This window comes from Myzus persicae, unplaced genomic scaffold (genome assembly GCF_001856785.1).
Source record: "Myzus persicae strain clone G006 unplaced genomic scaffold, MPER_G0061.0, whole genome shotgun sequence".
Taxonomy (NCBI): domain Eukaryota; kingdom Metazoa; phylum Arthropoda; class Insecta; order Hemiptera; family Aphididae; genus Myzus; species Myzus persicae.
In genome coordinates, this window is record NW_019100612.1 from 1 (window position 1) to 20,675 (window position 20,675).

General features: G+C 29.8%; 2 protein-coding genes across 2 annotated transcripts; one reads left to right on the forward strand and one right to left on the reverse strand.

Annotated features, from left to right (window-relative positions):
* Positions 1-265: 265 nt before the first annotated feature.
* LOC111036705 (piggyBac transposable element-derived protein 4-like) lies at positions 266-2,241 on the reverse strand (the record flags this gene model as incomplete). Its single annotated transcript, XM_022318834.1, has 4 exons — positions 2,124-2,241; positions 1,910-2,052; positions 1,696-1,847; positions 266-1,415 (listed from the first exon to the last, which is right to left on the reverse strand). Coding segments are annotated over exons 1-4 (1,563 nt in total), but the record flags the coding sequence as incomplete, so codon positions are not given.
* Positions 2,242-11,349: 9,108 nt separating this feature from the next.
* On the forward strand, positions 11,350-11,821 carry LOC111036748. The gene is made up of 2 exons (XM_022318892.1): positions 11,350-11,507; positions 11,585-11,821. Exons 1-2 carry the CDS (start codon positions 11,443-11,445, stop codon positions 11,790-11,792), a joined length of 273 nt encoding a protein of 90 aa, XP_022174584.1. The 5' UTR covers positions 11,350-11,442; the 3' UTR covers positions 11,793-11,821.
* The last annotated feature ends 8,854 nt before the right edge of the window (positions 11,822-20,675 follow it).

A 20,675-nucleotide genomic window follows, 5' to 3' on the forward strand; every position in this document is an offset into this window, starting at 1 on the left:
ATTAATATTTATTAGATTATGTTATACAGTTTTATAAACACAATATAATAACAATAAAAAATAACTAAAAAAAAAAAGTAAAAAATAATCATGAAAATAAATAATTTTTTTTATAATATATTCAAAAATATTTCTCTTGAGTGTGGTAAATCTCAAAACAAGGAACTGGACACAACCCTACATCACACTTTATACACATATATATTGTGTCTTTCCTTTTGTTGTATTTGTTTTGGCAAACTAAACATCTCCTTTGGGGTTTTACTTTTTTTGATGTAGGTGGTACTGTCGAAGGAAAGTGTCGCCCTTGTAAGCGCTCTGAAAAACTTGTGTTTGAACGGCGGCATATATTTTGTGTTTGTGTGGCATACTTTTTAAATATTTCACGTATCAGCTGAAACTGAAAGTCTGCAAGGCTAATTTTTAGTCCAGTACACGTTTTATATGCAGAGTATGCATTCAAAAGTGACAAATCAATCAGGTGAAAAAATAATTTTTTATACCACTTGATTGTTCTTCTCACACATTCTACTGAACTCAAAAGCATGTCCGTTTTGTCGATTGGCCCCATGCTTTCATTATAATGCATTACTGCTTCTGGTTTCATTATTTTATTACCTTGATGATCATTTTTTCCAACATGTACCATTTTGTCTTCAAATTGAGTAGTGAGCATAAATACATCCCTACGATCTTTCCACTTGACTACTAATATATTATTTGTATGTTGGCTTTCAGTTTGTCCAACTTTCAATTTAGCTAACAGGGACGGCATACCTTTTCGATTTTTTCGAACTGTCCCAGTGACATTAGTTTTTCTCTTATGAAGATAGTTAGCTAAGGATGGTGATGAATACCAATTATCTATGAACAATTTATGGCCTCTATTCAAATATGGTTTGATAAGTGTGTTCACAACAGCACCAGAAATTCCAAGGCTAGGGTCAGTTTTTTTATACTCGGTGGTACTCCCAGTATATATTATGATGTCAAGAATAAAGTCAGTTTCGACATCACACAAAACAAATATTTTAATTCCAAAACGGTGTCGTTTGGTTTTTATAAATTGTTTGAACGATAATCTACCTTTCCAAAGCACTAAACTTTCATCAATTGCTAAGTTTTCAAAAGGAATCATTGCTTCTTTGAAATTTTTGGTAATTTCTTTCAAAGGCATACGCACTTTTGCAAGTCTGTCCCATGGTACTTGATCTTCATTCTGGCTAAAATGAAACATTCTCAATATAATTTGGTATCTGTTGCGACTCATGTATTTGCCAAATATTGGTTGATGAGATAAAGGGTCCATAGACCAGTAGTCTTGTATTTCCAATTTTTTGTTTCTGGCCATCAACATTGTTATTGCTAAGAACACAAACATTTCTTCACAATCTACATCCACCCATTGATTGACTCTAATAAAATAAAACAAACATTTTATAATAACTAGTAAAAAGTAGGTGTAACTTATAATAACATAGAATATATTTCATCTATTCAGGTCATATTTTGGAAAAGTATATGTCTTATATATACATATAATTTTTTTAATTTACATCATGTAAGTGTAACAAAATAAAATGTAATAATTCTATTTCATAGTCTAATTAAAAATTTATAATGTAATTTGCAATATTTTTTATAATAACACAATGACATATTACTTTGTCTGAATAATATTTTTTAAATATTTACCTAGAGCCAGGTGTAACATCTTCAAATTGCTGGCAGTATCGATTGGTCTCAAAAGCAACCTTCCCCAATAAGCTTGGGGTAACAAATGCCTCAAAAAAATCTAAAATACATGACTGATCTGATAGTTCGAATTCTGCTTTGTTTATACCACTCTAGGAGTAAAATAAATAAAATAAATAAATAATATAAAATGTTATACACAAATATATATTACCTTAGAAGGATCAAAATCGTGAATTTTAGGAACAAAGTTTCCACGTTTTTTCCAAACAAAATTTTGTGCAGATGGTTTATTCTTTTTCTTGGGAGCAGTGGGTACAAATTGATGAACACTAGGCATACATTTGGGTTCTAAATCTAATAAATATATAAACTGTAACACTAATATTTGTCGAGGATGAAATAATAATGTAGAATAAATAAATTACCTTGAAGTTCTGGTTCAACAGAATCATCAAAATTTATGAAATCAAGAAAATCATCATCAGAATCTACATCTTGTAAGATTTCATCAAGACTTTCTGCAATTTGGGCGTCAGAAAGCATTATATTGTCAAATAAAAAACTATTATAACAGTACTTGCGCACGAACTTGGTACGAAAATTATTCAAGATAACATTCATAATGAATAATAATTATATACACAGCTTATAAATATAAAAACAGTAAACAGAATAATATAAATAGAACGACGAAGAATTGTTTATAATATTTCCATAAATTTAAATGATATGTGACTGTTGATAGTGTGTCACACGTGCGCGCAATAATATTTTATCACATTTTGGGATGCACTACTTTCAATACAAATTGAAATTAATCATAACAACCAGAGAAATGAAGGTAGAAACGAGATTTTGGTATCATTAAATTCGTTATTATTTTATCTAGAGAATGAACCTATTCCCGAACTGATAACGTTTTCTGAAATATTTTAATTGATTAGAACGTAATAGTACGTCGGCGGCAGTGAGCGGTGTAATTGGTTTCGACGTAATAGTAGTATAGTACGTCGGCGGCAGTGAAAGGGTTAATTAACAAAAAAATAAAATAAAAATCCAATATTATGGTATTCAAATTTGATAAGAAATTACGATAAGAAATATTATATTCACAGATATATAAACATATGTTTATATATCTGTGATTATATTATAATAAATTGATAAGGAATTTGCTCGCGGGCTGTCTCTAGACGCTCGTCCCAGAAATACGTATAAAAAGAAAAAAAATTACAAATATGAAAGGGAAACGTCAGATCGATGTAGCTCGGAACGGAACGTTATTCCGCCCAATAACGGTCGATAAATGTAAAATCTGTGTACTAAACACATGTCCAGTAGACTCAATTTTACAAATTTTGGCTACAAGTATAATCGATTCTGTAACATATGCAAATGTTGCAAGAGTGTCTGAATGCGAAATTATGAAATTAGCACACTACTTGGTTATGAATGGCACTAATATGGATTTTTACAAAAAACGCATTTCAATTGTAAAACAGTACACAAAAAGCAATGTGGAACTTGCACATGTCGTTCAATTTGATGCTAAAGCTAACACAAATGTATTAGTTAAAAAACTATTTCTGGAATCAACGAGTATAAATCAATTCAATACATGTAGTAATCATAAATGTAATCAAACAGTGACAGGATTACCACTATTCCCGATTGATCTCATGAAATTAGTCGAAGGTAATTTTATTAAAATAAAAATATTTAGCGATGAAAGTAATCATATTATTCCTATTAAAATATTAATTTATTGTTATATTATATAGGTTCATTTAATAATATGCAAGACGCTGTAACTATGTATCCATCACAATTAGCATTTTACAAACGACCATGTTTAAGAGATGGATGCAAAGGTATACAAACAATAACAAAAACATTAGGCCACCACGTAATTATAGAAACCGTGATGGATACATTTGATAGCAACAATACATTGGATGTGTTATCTAAATGATGTTTCCGAGGAAATTTCCATAGAAAGCAATAAGTAAGAATATTTAAATACAAATAAAATAGATAATAATATATGTATATAAATAATATGGCTTGCAAATTAAAATACTTTAAAATACATCATGTGAAATTAATTTAAATGAGAAATAAGTGAAATATGTATTACCATTAAGTCAATGATGGTTTACCCATAGAAAAAAATGAGGAAATATGATATGTAAAAAAAAGTTTAACAATCAATGTTTTTATAAAACAACTTATTTTTATTCTTGTATCTAAGTGTAATACCCAACAAAATATGAGTAAATTAAATTAAGTTCCAATTAAATTAAATTGCCAATAAAAGTTTAATGAATTTGTATATCATAATGCAACCAATATTAGCGATATTCAATTAAGCTAAACATAAATATATAGAAACATGAATGTTTAAAGTTGACCGTAAAATAAATACATACATGTGTATAGTTTTGAGTTATACATTTTTTAAAATAAAAATCTAATTATATAATTTACTTAAAAAATACTGTGATAGATCATTAATTTTATAAATACATAATAAAATAAAATGTATTTAAATTAAAAATGCGATAAAAGAAATAAATATAAATAAATAAAATATAATAATTTATCTTCAGATACCGTCTCACAGGAATAACTGCATACATAGAGCCAAGTGGCTTAAGTGGAATAGGTCATTATATAGCATATGTAAGACGCCTGAGTGGAAAAAGGGAATAGCACGACGATCTCACTCGCACAGTTCGTAAAATTAAAGACACAATGCGAATAGTACCACATACAATTTTTAATATAAAGCATTAAAAATAATAACTTTCAATTTTTTATTAATGCTTTATTTTATTATATAATGTAATTGGTAATTATTTTATTTTGATTAAGATTTCAAAGGTTTTGAATATTTAAAAAATATTAATTTAAATGTTATAGGTAAGTATGGATTTTATTTATGAAAAGAGAAATTTTTTTTTTATAATTTTTTAGTATGTGTTAGAAGTAATTTTTTTAATTTATACCTTGTTTGTTAGTATAATATATAATACATTTATTATATTTTGATTGTTTCGATTTCATAAGTTTTAAATATTTTATAAATATTAATTTTAATGTCATTATAACTTTATGCAAGAAAAGAAAATATTGTTTTTCATAATTTTTTATTATGTTTAGGAATTTAATTTTATACTGATCAATTATTATATTTTATTCGTTGACATTTTTTAAACATGAGAATTATCAAAAAAAAATTAAAAATATGTGGTATAAATTATACATGTTGTTACATACAAATATATAGTATACTATAATGTTATCTCCTTTAAAAATAAACAATTTTAAAAAATAATTTTATAAAATAAACAGAGTTCTAACAAATGGCAGGACCTTTCCAACAACGTCCAAAAAACCATATAGAACCGTTTTTGATGGCTTTAGAAATGTTTGAGAAAAATTGGCCAAGGGGCACTTTTTCAAAAATTCGTAAAAAATAAACAGAGTTCCAACAAATGGCAGGACCTTTCCAACAACGTCCAACAAACCGTGGAGAACAATTTTGTATAGTTTTTTATGTGTTTGATTTAATATTGGCCGTTAGTGTGAACTTAGCGGCGGTTTTGGAAAAATGTTTATAACTTTTTAATGACGGTCCAACAAATTGTAAAACCTTTCCAATAATGTCCAACAAACGTCCAACAAAATTGTTGGATAGGTTTAATTGAAATCTGTTACATGATTGCCGCTAAGTTCACGAATCCGTGCCTGGATGTGGTGCACATTCAAACTTCCAATTATATTATTATAATATCAATTGTAAATAAATGATTTAAATGACGACATTAATAAATTATCTATACGTCAGTATTCAAAACTTTTTTTTGCTAAACCAAAGCTAGAATTTTGCGTTGTGGACTTCTAGTTTTTATGTTTCACACAATCGGGCAGCAATTATGTACGGAACACCTGATTTAACCGGCATTCGGAAAAAAAAGTTCCAATATCAAAATAAGAAAAAAGAGCCTAGTACCAACTAAATACATAACACTTTTTTTATTCAAGTATACTTTTCATCATTTAAATTTTTTACCAGTATATTATCATTAATTATAAATATAGTATACTAGATAGCTCACTGGCTGTGTTTTCGGTGGTGTGCTGATTGCACAGTGTCGTTACGCCGCGCTACGGGCGCTTGGTTAGTAGTGTACCGTAAAGTTGGAATCGCTAGTAGTCACCGTGACAAAAAAAAAAGGTATGTCAGCAATATATTTGATACGCATAACATGGCTGTCAGCTTGCGCCTATTATCAATTTTTCTCTTATCATATCACAGAATAACTATTATAATATCATAATAGATATCATATGATAATATCATGTAAATTGTAAGCAAGGTTAGTTAGTTAGTTTCTAATAATCTTGAATTTATTGTAAATACGTTCGACGTCGTTGCCCTGAAAAATAATTTCTGATTTTTTGAAATATGGGATTTTTTATTAATTTTATATATTTGTTTTGTAAAAATAAAACTAAATAGACAGGTAGTTAAGTTACTGGTCACATGTAATGGTGAAATGATAATAGGTAATACATTCATACTATTATATTATTATTCATTCTTATATATGTAATTTTTATTTGTAAATAATATAGGTAGTACATACAAATTGAATCATTTTATTAATTTTTTAATTTTTTTTTTATCTCTTGTTTGAAATTGTTGGTCTATGATTTGTCTATTTAAATTGTTGAGGCGAATGTATGTACGAGTTCGGACTAAACACTGAACAACCTCTGTTGGGATGTTCAATGTGTAGTGTCAGTGTATTGGTAAGATTTTTAAATATTTGTTTTTAATTTGACAGACCGTCTCCATGCAAGTTTTTGAAATATTTTTCCATTATTTGTACTGCTTGGAAAAGATAATCGGATGGAGTCTTAAGATTGCCTTTCATAACAAAGTCTATCCAATTTAGATTTTTCGGTGACTTAGAACTCCCAACTAATTCGGGATACTTGGTAGAAAATCGACTTGCAACATATCCAGCTACATACTGTGCGATCTCTGCTTCTATCTGGTCAAATGGCTCTTCAACTTCCATCTGAAATAATAATCAGTAGGTATTTTTAAAAATCTTCCTTTTTAAAGTATGCATTACAACGTTTAATATGTTTTTATTTATATTTACCTCAAACTATTGTAGAAGATCATGAAGCGGTTGTGGAACTACCATATCTACTACACATTTGCTGTATTGAATTTTAGCTGTATCTTGTGTGTCTTCATTCAATATAGAACTTTGTATCATCTCCTGTGTGAGGGTTTGGCAATCATCTAATTCTAGTAAATTAGATTCTGAGCTTTCTTCTACATTGGCGTTATTGGTAAATATAACATAGGAATAATGTTAACCAAGTATATACCACCTTAGACTAAAGAATTATGTTTTATATTTTATTAGCTATACATAAATTACATTATAACCATTAATGTTCTAAGTCATCGAAATTTAATACCAGTATTTAAAGTCTAGTGCTGTTATGTTACCACTTGTACTTTCGCTCATCCCTTTTAAAAAACTAAATAGATGTTCCAAAACGTCTTGGTTCAAATTTTGAGTTAATATGTAATCAAGCCCATGATATTTTTGTAAATCGAGGAATAAATTGTTCAGAGACAAATTGCATACTAAAATTCCTTTATTGAAAGAAACCATGCATATTAATGTATCAATAATGGTTATAAAATCAAAAGTCAATTTTACCTTTCTGGAAAGGTAACATGTTTTTTCCTTTTCCTCCAGATTTCAAATTATATACCCTCTTGTTTTGTATGAAACTACTCATTTTATCTAGGAAATCATTTTGACTGTTCAAATTCAAGCCATAGCTTTCCACACCTTTGTCAAATTTTTGATTTGTATTGAACAAGTCAAACCATTTATTAAATAATGATATCATTTCAGCTGCCTGTTTGGCAAATATATTATGTGGATTTTAAGAACTTTTAATTCATATTAATTGAAGTTAACATTTTATTTATTGTTATTTCAACTTGCATTTTTCCCATTGTACTTTTCTATATATTTTTTTTCACCATAATAGGCGTTGCTTTTAATACGGAATTAGAAAGCAACTGTACTGCCAGCCTGACATTCATACGCCCTGGTCCATTAACTAAAATATGCCTTTCAGAAATTGTGTGCTCTAATCTATAGTCATGCTTTGAATCTAAATTAATAAGCTCTTGAAATATAATATTCTTTCCAACAAATGTGCCATTTGGTAGAATAAATCCTCTATAAAGATTGAACTATTAGTCATGAATACATAAGTTGAAAACAATGAATACTTATCAAGTAAATAATTTCTTGTCAGCATTACAAGGTGTGGCACGTCTGAAAATACATGGATCTGTCTTTTACTACAAAGATGCTCAAATTAAGTTTTCTCTATTGAAATGTTTAAATCTCTCCATAAACACATATTTTTTGGCCCCATATCATTTACCATAGCAATTGTTTCATATCCAACATTGTACAACTCTTTTATGATATTTAACAAAAGCTCCTTTGTTATGGCCGTATCAAAGTTATAGTAAATTGGTTGTTTCCAATTACTAACAAGACCGTTAAAAAATAATTTATAATATTTTATAGAAAATTAATTATTTCAGTCTTAAAAAAAACATTATCGAAGTAGGATTTTTTTTTTATCAGTACCTCGAGCAACAACAGTCTGTACACATTTATATGGGCCTAAAACTTGTTCATTCTGCTTGTCAAAACAAATCTTACTAGATATATGTTTCATCAAAACTTATAATACATAGATTGTCAATCGGACTCATTAATTCACCTTTAATAAACATTTTATTGTATAAATTATTAATAAAATTTTTTTTTTGTTTTTACCTTTTGATTTCATGAGAGAAAGTACATGTGTTAATAACCCAGGGCTATTAGAATATGTTGATGCCCATGTTCGAAGCATTGACAAAGCTTAAGAAATTAAAATGTATGTTAAAAAATTTGTTTAAAAGTATTATTAAATGGTTCTGCATTATTTTGTATTAACCTGTTTAGGGCATGAGTTTCTTTGTTCTTAAGAAGCGGTACATTTTGGGAGATATACTTCTTAAAGTGATTGCAGAACATATATCTTCAGTAGTCCACTTGGGAAGTGTTTTTTTGGATGCAATAGTAACTGGATTTGGGTTGGCGTTAATATTGCTGATAAAATATTACCAAATCGATTTTCAAATCGCTGTTCTTCTAAATTCACAGTCTTCAAACCATTTAATCTTTTGTCTTTGAAGAAAAATAATATTTTTATACTCAGCATTTCTCTCGTTTAGCTTTTTATTTACTTCAGTAAGTTTTTCCAAATTTCTTTTTAATCTAGACATAGTTTAATATCCTCTGTACAATATCTAACTTGTTGTAGGTTAGAATATCACTTAGTAGTAATCCAAGTATCCACGGTGAATACGGGCATTGATTATAAATCATTTATTAAATTTATAATTAATATAATATTATAATCTATTTATAACCAATGATAAGCATTTTCAGGAGACGGTGAGCACGATAGTGAGAGACGCTCCTCATTCCTATATTCCAGACTGTTGAACTGTTATTTAAACATTATATTTTCACTATGGTATTGTAGTACGGGCGTAATATAATTTTCACCACCTTAATTTAGTTTTTTTTGTTGTAAATTATATTATATTGCGCAATACACTGCTAAAATGTCGAGGAGAAAATGCTTTTATTTTAATTGTTACAATATTCAAAAAAATACAAACAAAATATTTTATACCTTTCCCCTTCAGATACTAATTTTTTAAAAAAGTGGATAATCAATTCCGGTAAGTACATATTATAATACATAATATTGTATATATAATATATATATGTTATTTTTTTATTAAATTTCAGAATAATCAAACATTATATATTTATGAATAGAATAATGTACTTAATTTAATTTTTAGGGATTATAAAGTTAGATGCAATAAGCCCAAAAAAAATTTAAAAATCAGTTTTTATGCTCGGAACATTTTGATAAAAATCAGTACAGCAATCCTGTTGACCCTAAATCACGGCTTAATGCTAATGCGGTACCAAAAAAGTATTGTGAAGGTAAATTGTATGATGATAGTCTACAATGCACCTTAAATTAAATTAATTTTATTGTTGTGTTCTAGTTGAACATGTTGATATCTCTACACCGGCAGTCAATATTTTAAATTCACCCAAATCTTGGGATTGGAATGTATCCAGTACAGAATTTGATGAAGGTATTTAAAAAATATATATATATATAATATAATTTATTGGTTTTAAGGCGACGATTAATTAAAATATTGCGAATACCCATAATATGCGAATTTTCTGATTGGTATACGCACAAATTCTAAAATAGGGACTCCAAAACGTTTTAAAGATATATTTCGAGATTTCCTTTACACTTGTACCAATTATTTTTAGAACCTCAGCCACAAAAACACGATTATGTAAATGAAGTGTTGATCACAAAGGTCAAAAAGAATAGAAATACAATTGAAGAAGGTGTGTACAATTTAAAATTATCTGTATTGAAGCAACAGCGGGCGGATTAACTACAGCTGTAAATTTATTAAAAGGATTAAAAACTTATGTTAGTTCATTAAGAGAGAAGTTTATATGTTTTGAAAACAAGGCAAAGGAATTATCAACAAATATTTTGCCAAATGGAGAAAAAATTGTTAGTAAAAAAAAATTCTCGGATAGTACAATAGAAGGAAATTCAAACTTTTGCGAAATAAGAAAGTTGGGGGTTGATACTTTTTACGTTATTATATCAATAATTAGTTACTGAACTTGAAAAAAGATTAAACGCATATGATAATCTTTGTAGTATTTTTGGGTTAATTACAAAATTTGGTTCACAATTATTATCAGAGACTTCTGCCGACATATTTATTAGCACATTTAAAGATGATATTGATACAATAAATATAAAACAAGAGATTGAGCACTTTTCAAGTTATATAATGCAGTTAAATTTACCAATAATTTCTCCTCAAAATATTTACTTATATGTACATGAAAATAATTTAAAGAAGTCTTTCCAAATGTGTACATTTCTCTACGACTTTATTTAACTTTGCCAGTTTCGAATTGTAAAGCAAAAAGAACAAATTCAAAATTAGAACTACTTGAAAACGCCAGAAGAATGTCCTTTCACTAAGAAAAATTAAAATCCATCTACTGATAGGGAAAAACCAACACACTTGATTTTTCAGATTTTATTCAAAAGTTTATAAAAACTAAAATCTAAGAAAAAATCGTTGTATTAAATTCTAAACCATGCACATTTTTATATTATTTACATTGACTGTTGAAAAATGCAACTGTATTATCTACACTTTTTTACTGGTATTTATATTTTTTAATTTCATATATTAATCAACTTTTTATTTTTTTTATTTTTAACAAGAAATTTACAATCTGCACCCTTGGGCACAATAAGAATATGTGATATAATCATAGACCTTATATTCATAGACGGAGCATGATCGTAGTTCCCACGGCAAATATAGGGTGCGCTGCACATTTGTGGAACTTCTTCTACGCATGCGCGAAAACACAACCATGTTGTGTTACAATAGTAAAATTTATCGTAATGTGGTTTGCATCCTCACAGAATATTTTATTAATAGACTTCAATCTTATTTTAAGTTAGTGTAATAGCTAAAAAATAATAATTATGCCTAGAATATGTGTTGTTTGTAAAAAATATGATATTAAGGGATCAGAGAAATCATTTCATTCGTAAGTACAATAATTTATATTAGAACATTAATATGTTATTCAATTTGCATTAAATATTTGTTGTTATATTACTTTAGCTTTCCTAAAAATAAAGATCGTCAGCAACTTTGGTTTAAAGTGTGTAATATAAAATGGTATTCGCCATCCTACAAGATACGCCAAGATCATTTTTCGCCAGAAAATTATCCACCAAGTGGATATCTGAAAAATAATGCTGTTCCATTTCTAACATCTACAAGACGTACAGGTATGCAAAAATGTATTTATCATCAAACATTATTTTGATACATAGGTAATATAACAGTCTAATGCCCGGTTTCACCACGTAGGAGTTAAAGTTTAGATTAGTTAACTCCGAGTTACCCAGTAACCCAGAGTTACCATTTTTTCGATTTCACCACGGGTTTATGTGTGAGAGTTAGTTAACCTGAGGTTAGCTTACGATTGGCCCATAAATTGGCCTTTTCCAATGGCCGATTAATGATAACATTTATTTTTCACTGATAACATTGATAAACATGATAAAATCGTTGGATTACTTTTCGTTTTTCAAATTTAGTTGTGTATTGTGTTTTGTAATTTGTTCACTGATACTTGACGACAATATTTTATTACAAAATACAAATATGAGTAACTCGAATGAAGTAAAGAAGAGGGCGAGGAACGTCAATTTCTGTAGCAGGGAAGAGGAACTGCTTGTTGAATTAGTTACCTCCAACAAACATGTTCTGAAAAATATGAAAACAGATGCTGTCATGTGGAAAGAAAAAGAAGATTGCTGGAAGAAACTGGCCTTGAAATTCAATAGCCTAGCGCTATTAGTTCCACGCACTGTAGCGCAACTGCAGTTAAAGTACAAGAGCATAAAAAAAATTGTGCAGAAAAAAGTGCTTCGATAAGGTAAGTGTGATCAATATTTCAGTTCTGACGATTCATATCTCTCCATTATTGATAATTTTATTTTGCTTAATTCAAGACTGGAACGACTAAAGACAGACAGTGGGAATAACGAATCAATAAACTTGCAAAAAATTAATTTTAGAGTACATGCTTTTAATTCTAGATACAATCCTCCCTTTCGGGTTCGTCAGTACTCTAGTAACTTAATTGCAAATAGTCCGGAGTACCGACTTCTGAATCATTGTAATGACATAAATAATTTTGATTTTTGTTTTGACTCTCTAGCTAAGTTCCAGAGGGCAGCCCAGCAGCCCGCTGAGCTACCGGTGCAGCAGTCGGCCCAGATGCCAGCCACACAACAACCGACCAATCCACCGGACCGCTCCCAGGTGCAATAGTTGGCCGTGGTGGAGCGGTGGATCCAGGCTGCGGAGGTGAGACGCCCGGGGACCTGGCCACCCTCCCAACGGAGTAGCCCGGTTGTCGGGAGCGTCTCGTGGACTCGGGGGGGAGTATGTCGCTGTCGTTATTGCAACGACCGCTGCGTCTCTATCGACGTCCGCGAGATCGCGACCGACAACCGGTCTGCCCGCCGCCTGCGGCCCGGCCAGCGATGGACGACGGGATCGGCTTTTGCCTGATCGTCGTCGCCGTCACGTCGCAGAAATATGACTAAATTGTTGTTTCAATAATAAATATAATAAGTAATCAACTTGTCATTTTTATTATATTTCCTCAAATCCGTTCAACACCTACAATGCCCGATGAAGTTGTAACTGTCAAGTCAAAAATCACTACTGAACCAACTCAACCAGGTATGTTTACAACAGTTTTCTTTTATTTCTCATTCAATAATGTACCCATAGATAACATTTTTAAAAGTAGGCTAATAGCAGTCTAATAGTAAAGATTTATTCCAGATACAACTGGTCAGTCAATGGAATGTGGTGACTCCTCAACACCTAAAGTCAAAAGTTAGCACACCTCTCAGAACCCCTTTCAGTGAGTTAACATTACACATAATTTTCATAATATTGATAACTAGAAATAAGATGCTGATGACTTTGGCATTTTTCTCCCTTTAATTCTATACAATGCTAGCTTACCCAAAAACTCATTTCAAGCATCCCTGATTCAAAATATCTGAATTTAATCTTGCATTTTAGGTTAGTTTTACTACATTTTGTTCATATTATACGTCATTTTTGAATTTTTAAAAATAATATTGTACTATTGTTGAAGAGCTATTGTTATGATTTGGTTTTCTGCATAAATGCAAGACAGTAATTCATCAAACTATAACTATAAACATAGGTATTCATTTTAAACTTCTTTTTTTTAATTTTTCCACTTTTTACTTTTTAGGTCATTTAAGCATTTTTTCATAAGTCTTTTTGATATTTTCTTAGATCATTCACATCCTAATTTTGCGAGTTTAGATTCTGTTATCATTCTTAAATGAAATTAATGAAATTTTACACATTTGTTTTTAGGAAATAAGAAGACTCGTACTGCCGAGGCAACACATTTATTGCAGCATAAAGACCAGCTTGTGGCATTGCAGTTGAAATATCTAGAGCAGGAGGTTGTAATAAACGAAGTGAGGAAGAGGAACATATACTCTATTCGCCGTAAGTTGACCCACTTGCGCGCATGCATACTGAGCCGCCTGAACGTTCAGAACCCCCCCCGTTGTAGACCGGTGGTCTGTGATTGGTCAGTTGTGTTCAGCAACCGACGGTGCTCGTCGTAGTAGGCAGCTGCCGCCGTGCATACAGAATGTTTTACAAAATAATTGTTACTAATTAATCTATTAATCTATTGCGCGTGTTCGCGGAGATAGTGTCGATAGTCGATACGTCGTTTAGATAATCAAATCACTACGTATACGCCAGTGGCGATGATCAACACTAACGCTCCGACGACCGGTTTTCGTCAAGCGAGTGGGTCAACTTACGGCGAATAGAGTATACTTTTGCAAGAGACAAATATGAAGTTAGAGATACAAATTCTACAAAAACTACTTCAAATGTAATTTGTATAATTAAATAAATAATTGTTAATCATTAAAATAATATGAATTTATAAAAATATATTAAAAATTAAAATAAATTACTATTCTAATTTATTCTCACTGTAAATTGGCGAAGTGATCATTCACTAGTCTATCTCTCTCTTTATTAACCCTTGTTCCTGTCAAATTAACATTGTGATCATCTCTATGGTTAACATCATTATTTCTATTGTTTTCTTCCATCAGCTCATCATCTGGAAGTGTGTCATGCATTTCAATACAAACATTATGTAGAACAGCACATGCAACTATTATTGCTTGTGTATTTTTCAAGTCTACTGTTAATCATTTTTAAGAACGGGGAATCTCCTTTTCATAACACCAAAACATCTACAACATTGTAATGAATAAACTTATTTTAAAAGTATAATTTAACAAAGTAGTTATCTTCATTTATCACAATTTTAATTAAATTTAAAATGTTATGACATTTACATTTACATTACAATTTTAAAATGGCCAAAAATGTAATATTCTGGAATTACCTTTACAAATGACCTTTATTGACCCAAGCCACCGATTCTACCCCGTCATCCATATCTAAGCAATATTTACCTTTCAATTACATTTCTTGTCCTGATGTGGCTCTCATTATACAATTGCTGGCTTCGTGTGGTAGGGTTGAGAAGAGTCATAAGGTAGGGATTAACTTCATAGCCACCGTCACCTAAGAGGTAGCCTTTTATGACTCCTGTCTCAAATTTATGTTTAAAATTTGAGTTATCAAAAATTATTTGATCGTGGCCTGATCCTGGTCATCGCGCCTCTATGTCCATAATTTTGAGCCATGGATTACAAACACATTGGGTATTGATAGAAAACCAACCTTTCCAGATTCTAAAAATTTCTGCATTTCCTCCACCTTAAAAAATTACAACACACAATGGTTGAATAAAACAGAACATAGCAGATGGCAATAGTATTTATATGTTATATTGTTATGCATACCCGGTGACTGAATTTTTATGTGGGTGCAATCAACAGCTCCTACTACCCTTGGAAATCTACTTAGTCCGTAAAATCTATTGACTATCCTCTTTTCGTCAACATCGTTAGTTGGGAATGAAATGACATTTGGCCTTTGCCTCGCTATGGCTCGGAAAACTTGGTGAACGTAACGACAGGCTGATGATTCACTGACTCCAGCGAAGTCAGAAACACACAACTAAAACGAACCTGTAGCGAGGTACCTTAACACCATACATAATTTATTTGGAGGTAATATTGCTCTGTTTCTGAAACAACAAAATAAATAATAGGTATCTGGAATTAAAGTCTACTTACCTTGTAGAAGGAGGAGATATTTCATTTTCAATTAATCTCAAGAATGTATTAAAAGTAGCTTTTGAAACGCAAAATCGATTTATAAAATCATGGTCATCGAACAATTCGAGAAAGTTGACCCTCTCGTAAAAAATTATAGGACGCCGTTGCATCGCAATAACTTCGTCATCATTCTCGTAATCATCATCAAATAATACTCTACGGTACATAAATTCGTATTCAAACGAAAAAAAAAAATTCACAATATATGGAATTAAACAAAAACAAGCAGACATTTTTCAATTTTGATCAAGGCATTCAAAGCACGGATTAAAGGCAAAAGAAAAATGAAAACACGTTTTTAAATTATAATATACAACACCCATTATCAATGGTTGTTTATATCACGGTAAACCGTGATTTTAACTAGAGTTAGCTCTTAACACTCAGAAATATTGGGGGTTAAAATCTGGGAGTAAAGATTTTCATTGACTTGAAGTTATCACCTAACCCGAGGTCGTGAAATACGTTTTTATTGCTAACTCCGAGTTACCAGTTACTCGCACTTCAACTCTAGGTAATGAAACCGGGCATAAATGTATTATTATTATTTCATCTAAGATTATGAACCTCTTGAATATCCAGGAAAATCTAACTCTTGTCAAAGTCCTATGAAACGTAAAGTGCTAAATGCAAATTCTATTGGACTTTTATCGCAAAGTCATTTTAGAACTCCAAGAAAAGCACGGAGGCATTTGAACATGGTGAAAAAGATATACAAGAAAAACAAATTCATAATTTTAATTTGAAAAGAAAAGTAAAAAGGCTTACAGAATAGTCCATACTCATGATGACCTTGTTCTGAAGTTACACAAAAAAAAAATTTTTAACTGACAATGAACCTGTCCACTTGTGGGTAATTTTTAACCTATTATACAAGGTGATTTTTTAAACTTCCCCATTTTTTCCTTTAATAATACATTATTGTCAAACCGGGTGACCCGGAACTGGGAGGTGACTCGGAACAATTATGTTATTTTTTGATAACAGCGTTTAATTTTATGATAAAGTAGGGAAATAAAATTCTGCTTCCACAACAATATTTTTCGGAACGTTTTGTAAACGTTTCATTATCATCGAAAATGTGTTATCTCTTATTAATAAGCCATATGATACAACCATAATTTAATAAAAAAATCCAAATTTTCAACTCCTTAATTAAGAGCTGCAAAAGTGATACTTCAGCTTCAAAATTCAAGGTATTAATATTTTTTAGTGAATTCCTAATGTGTTGTTAGTGTTAATTGTTAAGTAGAATTAAGAAATAATATTATTTACATTTTTCAGGGTTGATTTTATTTTCCGTAAAAAATAATTGGGTGACTTGGAACATGCCAAACTATTATAAACGAACACCTGGCAGTCGTACTTACCGAAATTTTTCTGAAGAAACTTTAAAAAATGCATTGAACGAAATCCGAAATAATAGATTGACTTACCGACAGGCTTCTGATGAGTATGGTATACCAATAAGCACTTTAAGTAGGAAAAAAAACCAACTAAATCTTAATCAAACAGCTTTAACTTCCACTGAAGAAGATAATATTGTAGAAACAATATTATTTGCATCTGATTGGGGTTACCCTTTTGATAGGGAAGAAGTTAAGAGATTGATCAAGTCATACTTAGATCGTGCCGGCCGAAAAATAAAAATATTTAAAAATAATAAACCTGGCGATGACATTCCAGACATTCTGGTCTTTTGAAACCTAGACTTCCGAGAATATCAAAAGATCACGAGCTGCTGTCTCAAGAACTACCATCAATGAATATTTTAATAACCTTGAATTAAGTTTAGAAAATGTACCACCGCAAAACATTATTTACTATGATGAGACAAATTTTATAGATGATCCGGGTAGAACAAAAGTTTTAGTGAGAAAATAAAATAAACATGCTGATTCAATTATGGATTAAACAAAGTCTGCTACATCGGTTATATTTGCTATCGATGCATCTGGTGTTATGCTTCCTCCATATGTTGTATACAAATCCCTCCAGATGTGGGAACCTTGGACATTAGGAGGGCGAGAAGGGTGTAGATACAACAGATCACCCTCTGGGTGGTTTGATCAACCAATATTTGAAGAATGGTTTCAAACTATAATTATTCCATCGTTTGGATGGAACTAAAGTTATTATTGGAGACAACTTGGCAAGTCACATTTCGGTGAATATTGTTAAACTATGTAAGCAACATGATATTAAATGTATATTTCTGCCCCCCAACAGCACACACCTGACTCAGCCATTGGATGTGTGTTGTTTTCGGCCTATGAAAATAGCATGGCGTAAAGTATTGAAGATGCATAAATTAAAAAGAAAAGGACCACTTACAAAAGATGTGTTTCCAAGTATACTAAAAAAAACATTAGAAAAACTTGAAATTTTTCAATCTGATAATATTAAATCTGGGTTTAAAGCTACTTGCATATACCCGTTAGAAGATATTAAATAAATTACCAGGAGATCCAAACTCATCCACAAGCTCTTCTATTATTCCACAAGTACTTCACGATTTATTTAAAGAAACAAGATTTGGTTCTAACGATGGACCAGCAAAGAAATGCAGACGAAAAAGATTTAATATAGAGCCAGGTCGGAGTGTAACCGAAGCTAATATGTTTAATGAAGAAGAAGTCTGAGACACAGAAGGTTATAATGAAGAAGAATTAAACACAGATACTGAAATTAACACTAATGTGACTGAACTAAATAAAAATAATGAAAATAACTATGAGACTGAAGAAATTTATGAGACTGTAAATATTAATAACCTAAAAATAGATGATTTTGTTAAGGTAAAATTTGAAACCGTAAGAGGCAACTTTGAAGAATACGTGGGACAAATTACTGAAATAGAGGAGGATAATTTACTGGAGAGAGAAAGAACCTCTTTCCTTAGAAAGAACCAAAGTATGAGAGGATGTTTTTCTTTTCCTTTTATAACAGATGAAGCATATGTTGGAAAAGATCAAGTTATAAAAAAATTAAAGGTCATAAAAGAGAAAAGAGGCAACTATCAGTTTGAATAAAAATTAGTTCCTTATCTATTGTAAACATTTAAATTGTTAAGTTTTAAAATCAATAACATTAATTTTTGGTTATTGTTATATTGTTTTTTGTTATAAATATTAAATTGTAAGGTTCAAAAAAGAAATACTTATGTTGTATCTATTGTTTTACAAGTCAGTTTAAACTGTTTTATTTTTTGTTGTATATAAAGTTTAATTTTATTAATATGTTTGTTAAATTTATTTTGTGAGCAAAGACTGCAACTTATAAGAAAATGTATTATTTTGTAATAAACAGTTTTTAAAAAATGTTAAAATGTTTTTAAATCAATAAAAATATGGTTTTAAACACTTTAAAAAAAAAAATAATAATTGTAGTGTTCCGAGTGACCTTCCACAAATGATTAAATGCAATCTGCATTTGAAAAAACGCATGTTCCAAGTCACCCAACACCCTCAGTGACTTGGAACAAGCACTTTTTATTTTTTTTTATCTTAATTTACTCGAAAACTTTATTTTTTTTTTTACTTAATCTATTCCTTGGAGGTGTGCGACACTGCATGATTTTTTACAGAACTTAATTATCAATAATGAATGTATTACAGTAGTTAAAAGGTCAAAATCGTTCCAAGTCACCCTGATTGACGGTATTTAAATTTTGATTTTTAGAATTTTTAAAAACACTTGAAACCTATATTTTTTGTACCATTTAATGATGATCCTGTGACAATATAAACTTCTGCTTTTAAATGGGAACCCCCCCTTTTTTGAAAATGTTATTAAGTAATTACTGTTAGTCCATCAAAACAAATAATTTGTGAAAATTATCAAGTGTAATTAATACCAAATTAAAAATAACATATAATTTTATATTTTTATAAAACCATATTTAAGGATTATTATGCTCAGTATAAACATTTTAATAAATCAGAAACTACTCATTAGAATTTTGATTTAGATACATCAACATTTTCAAAAAAATCATACACTAAATAATTTATAATAAAAAAGGGGTGTTCTCATTCGAAAAAGAAAAGTTTGTATCGTTACAGAACATTCCTTAAGTGGTACAAAAAATATCAGGAATTTGAAAATATGCTATTTAGTATTTAGGTATAGTTAAAAATTATAAATATCAGAATTTGAATAAATGTATTATCAAAGGATAAAATGGGGGTGAGCACGTTTAAAAAATCACCTTGTATAGGTACCTATAACCAGTGTTGTAAAGTATTTGAGTAAATATAATCAAATACTTTTTTCTGTATTGTTTACTATTTTAAATACTTTTATTTTTGAAGTATTTGCTAGGTATTACTTTTTATTTTATTGAATACTATTTTAATTGAATACTTTTTCATTCATTTAATGCTTAATTTGTCTTTATTTGTAACAAACCTAACATAGTTTGAAGTGTGTTATTAAAATTAATATTGTTTATAATTTAAAGAGTAAGTACTACCTTAGTAAGCCTTACAGCTTATTGTGGTCTCAAATATAGTGGTACTTCTCTTTAACTAACTTCCACTTGACAAAATTCTATATTATAACAAAATGTATATATATTTAATACCTATAATTTAAACGTATTTAATTATTTTTATTTATTTACTAATATTATATATTATTATTTATATGCATTTTTTACACTAAAAACGATTTATATAAATGATAAAATATCATTTTTATTTCACAATTTTTTGTAAAATAGAGGTTCCACTATGTCGTATATGCACTTTTCAAGTGATATAGATTGGATTGAAAAGAGTACGGCAAATTGCGAGACTACTCAAAAATTAAACAAATAATTTTACGGGTCGGAAACACTTTTATTTTCTTTAAAACTAAATAAACAA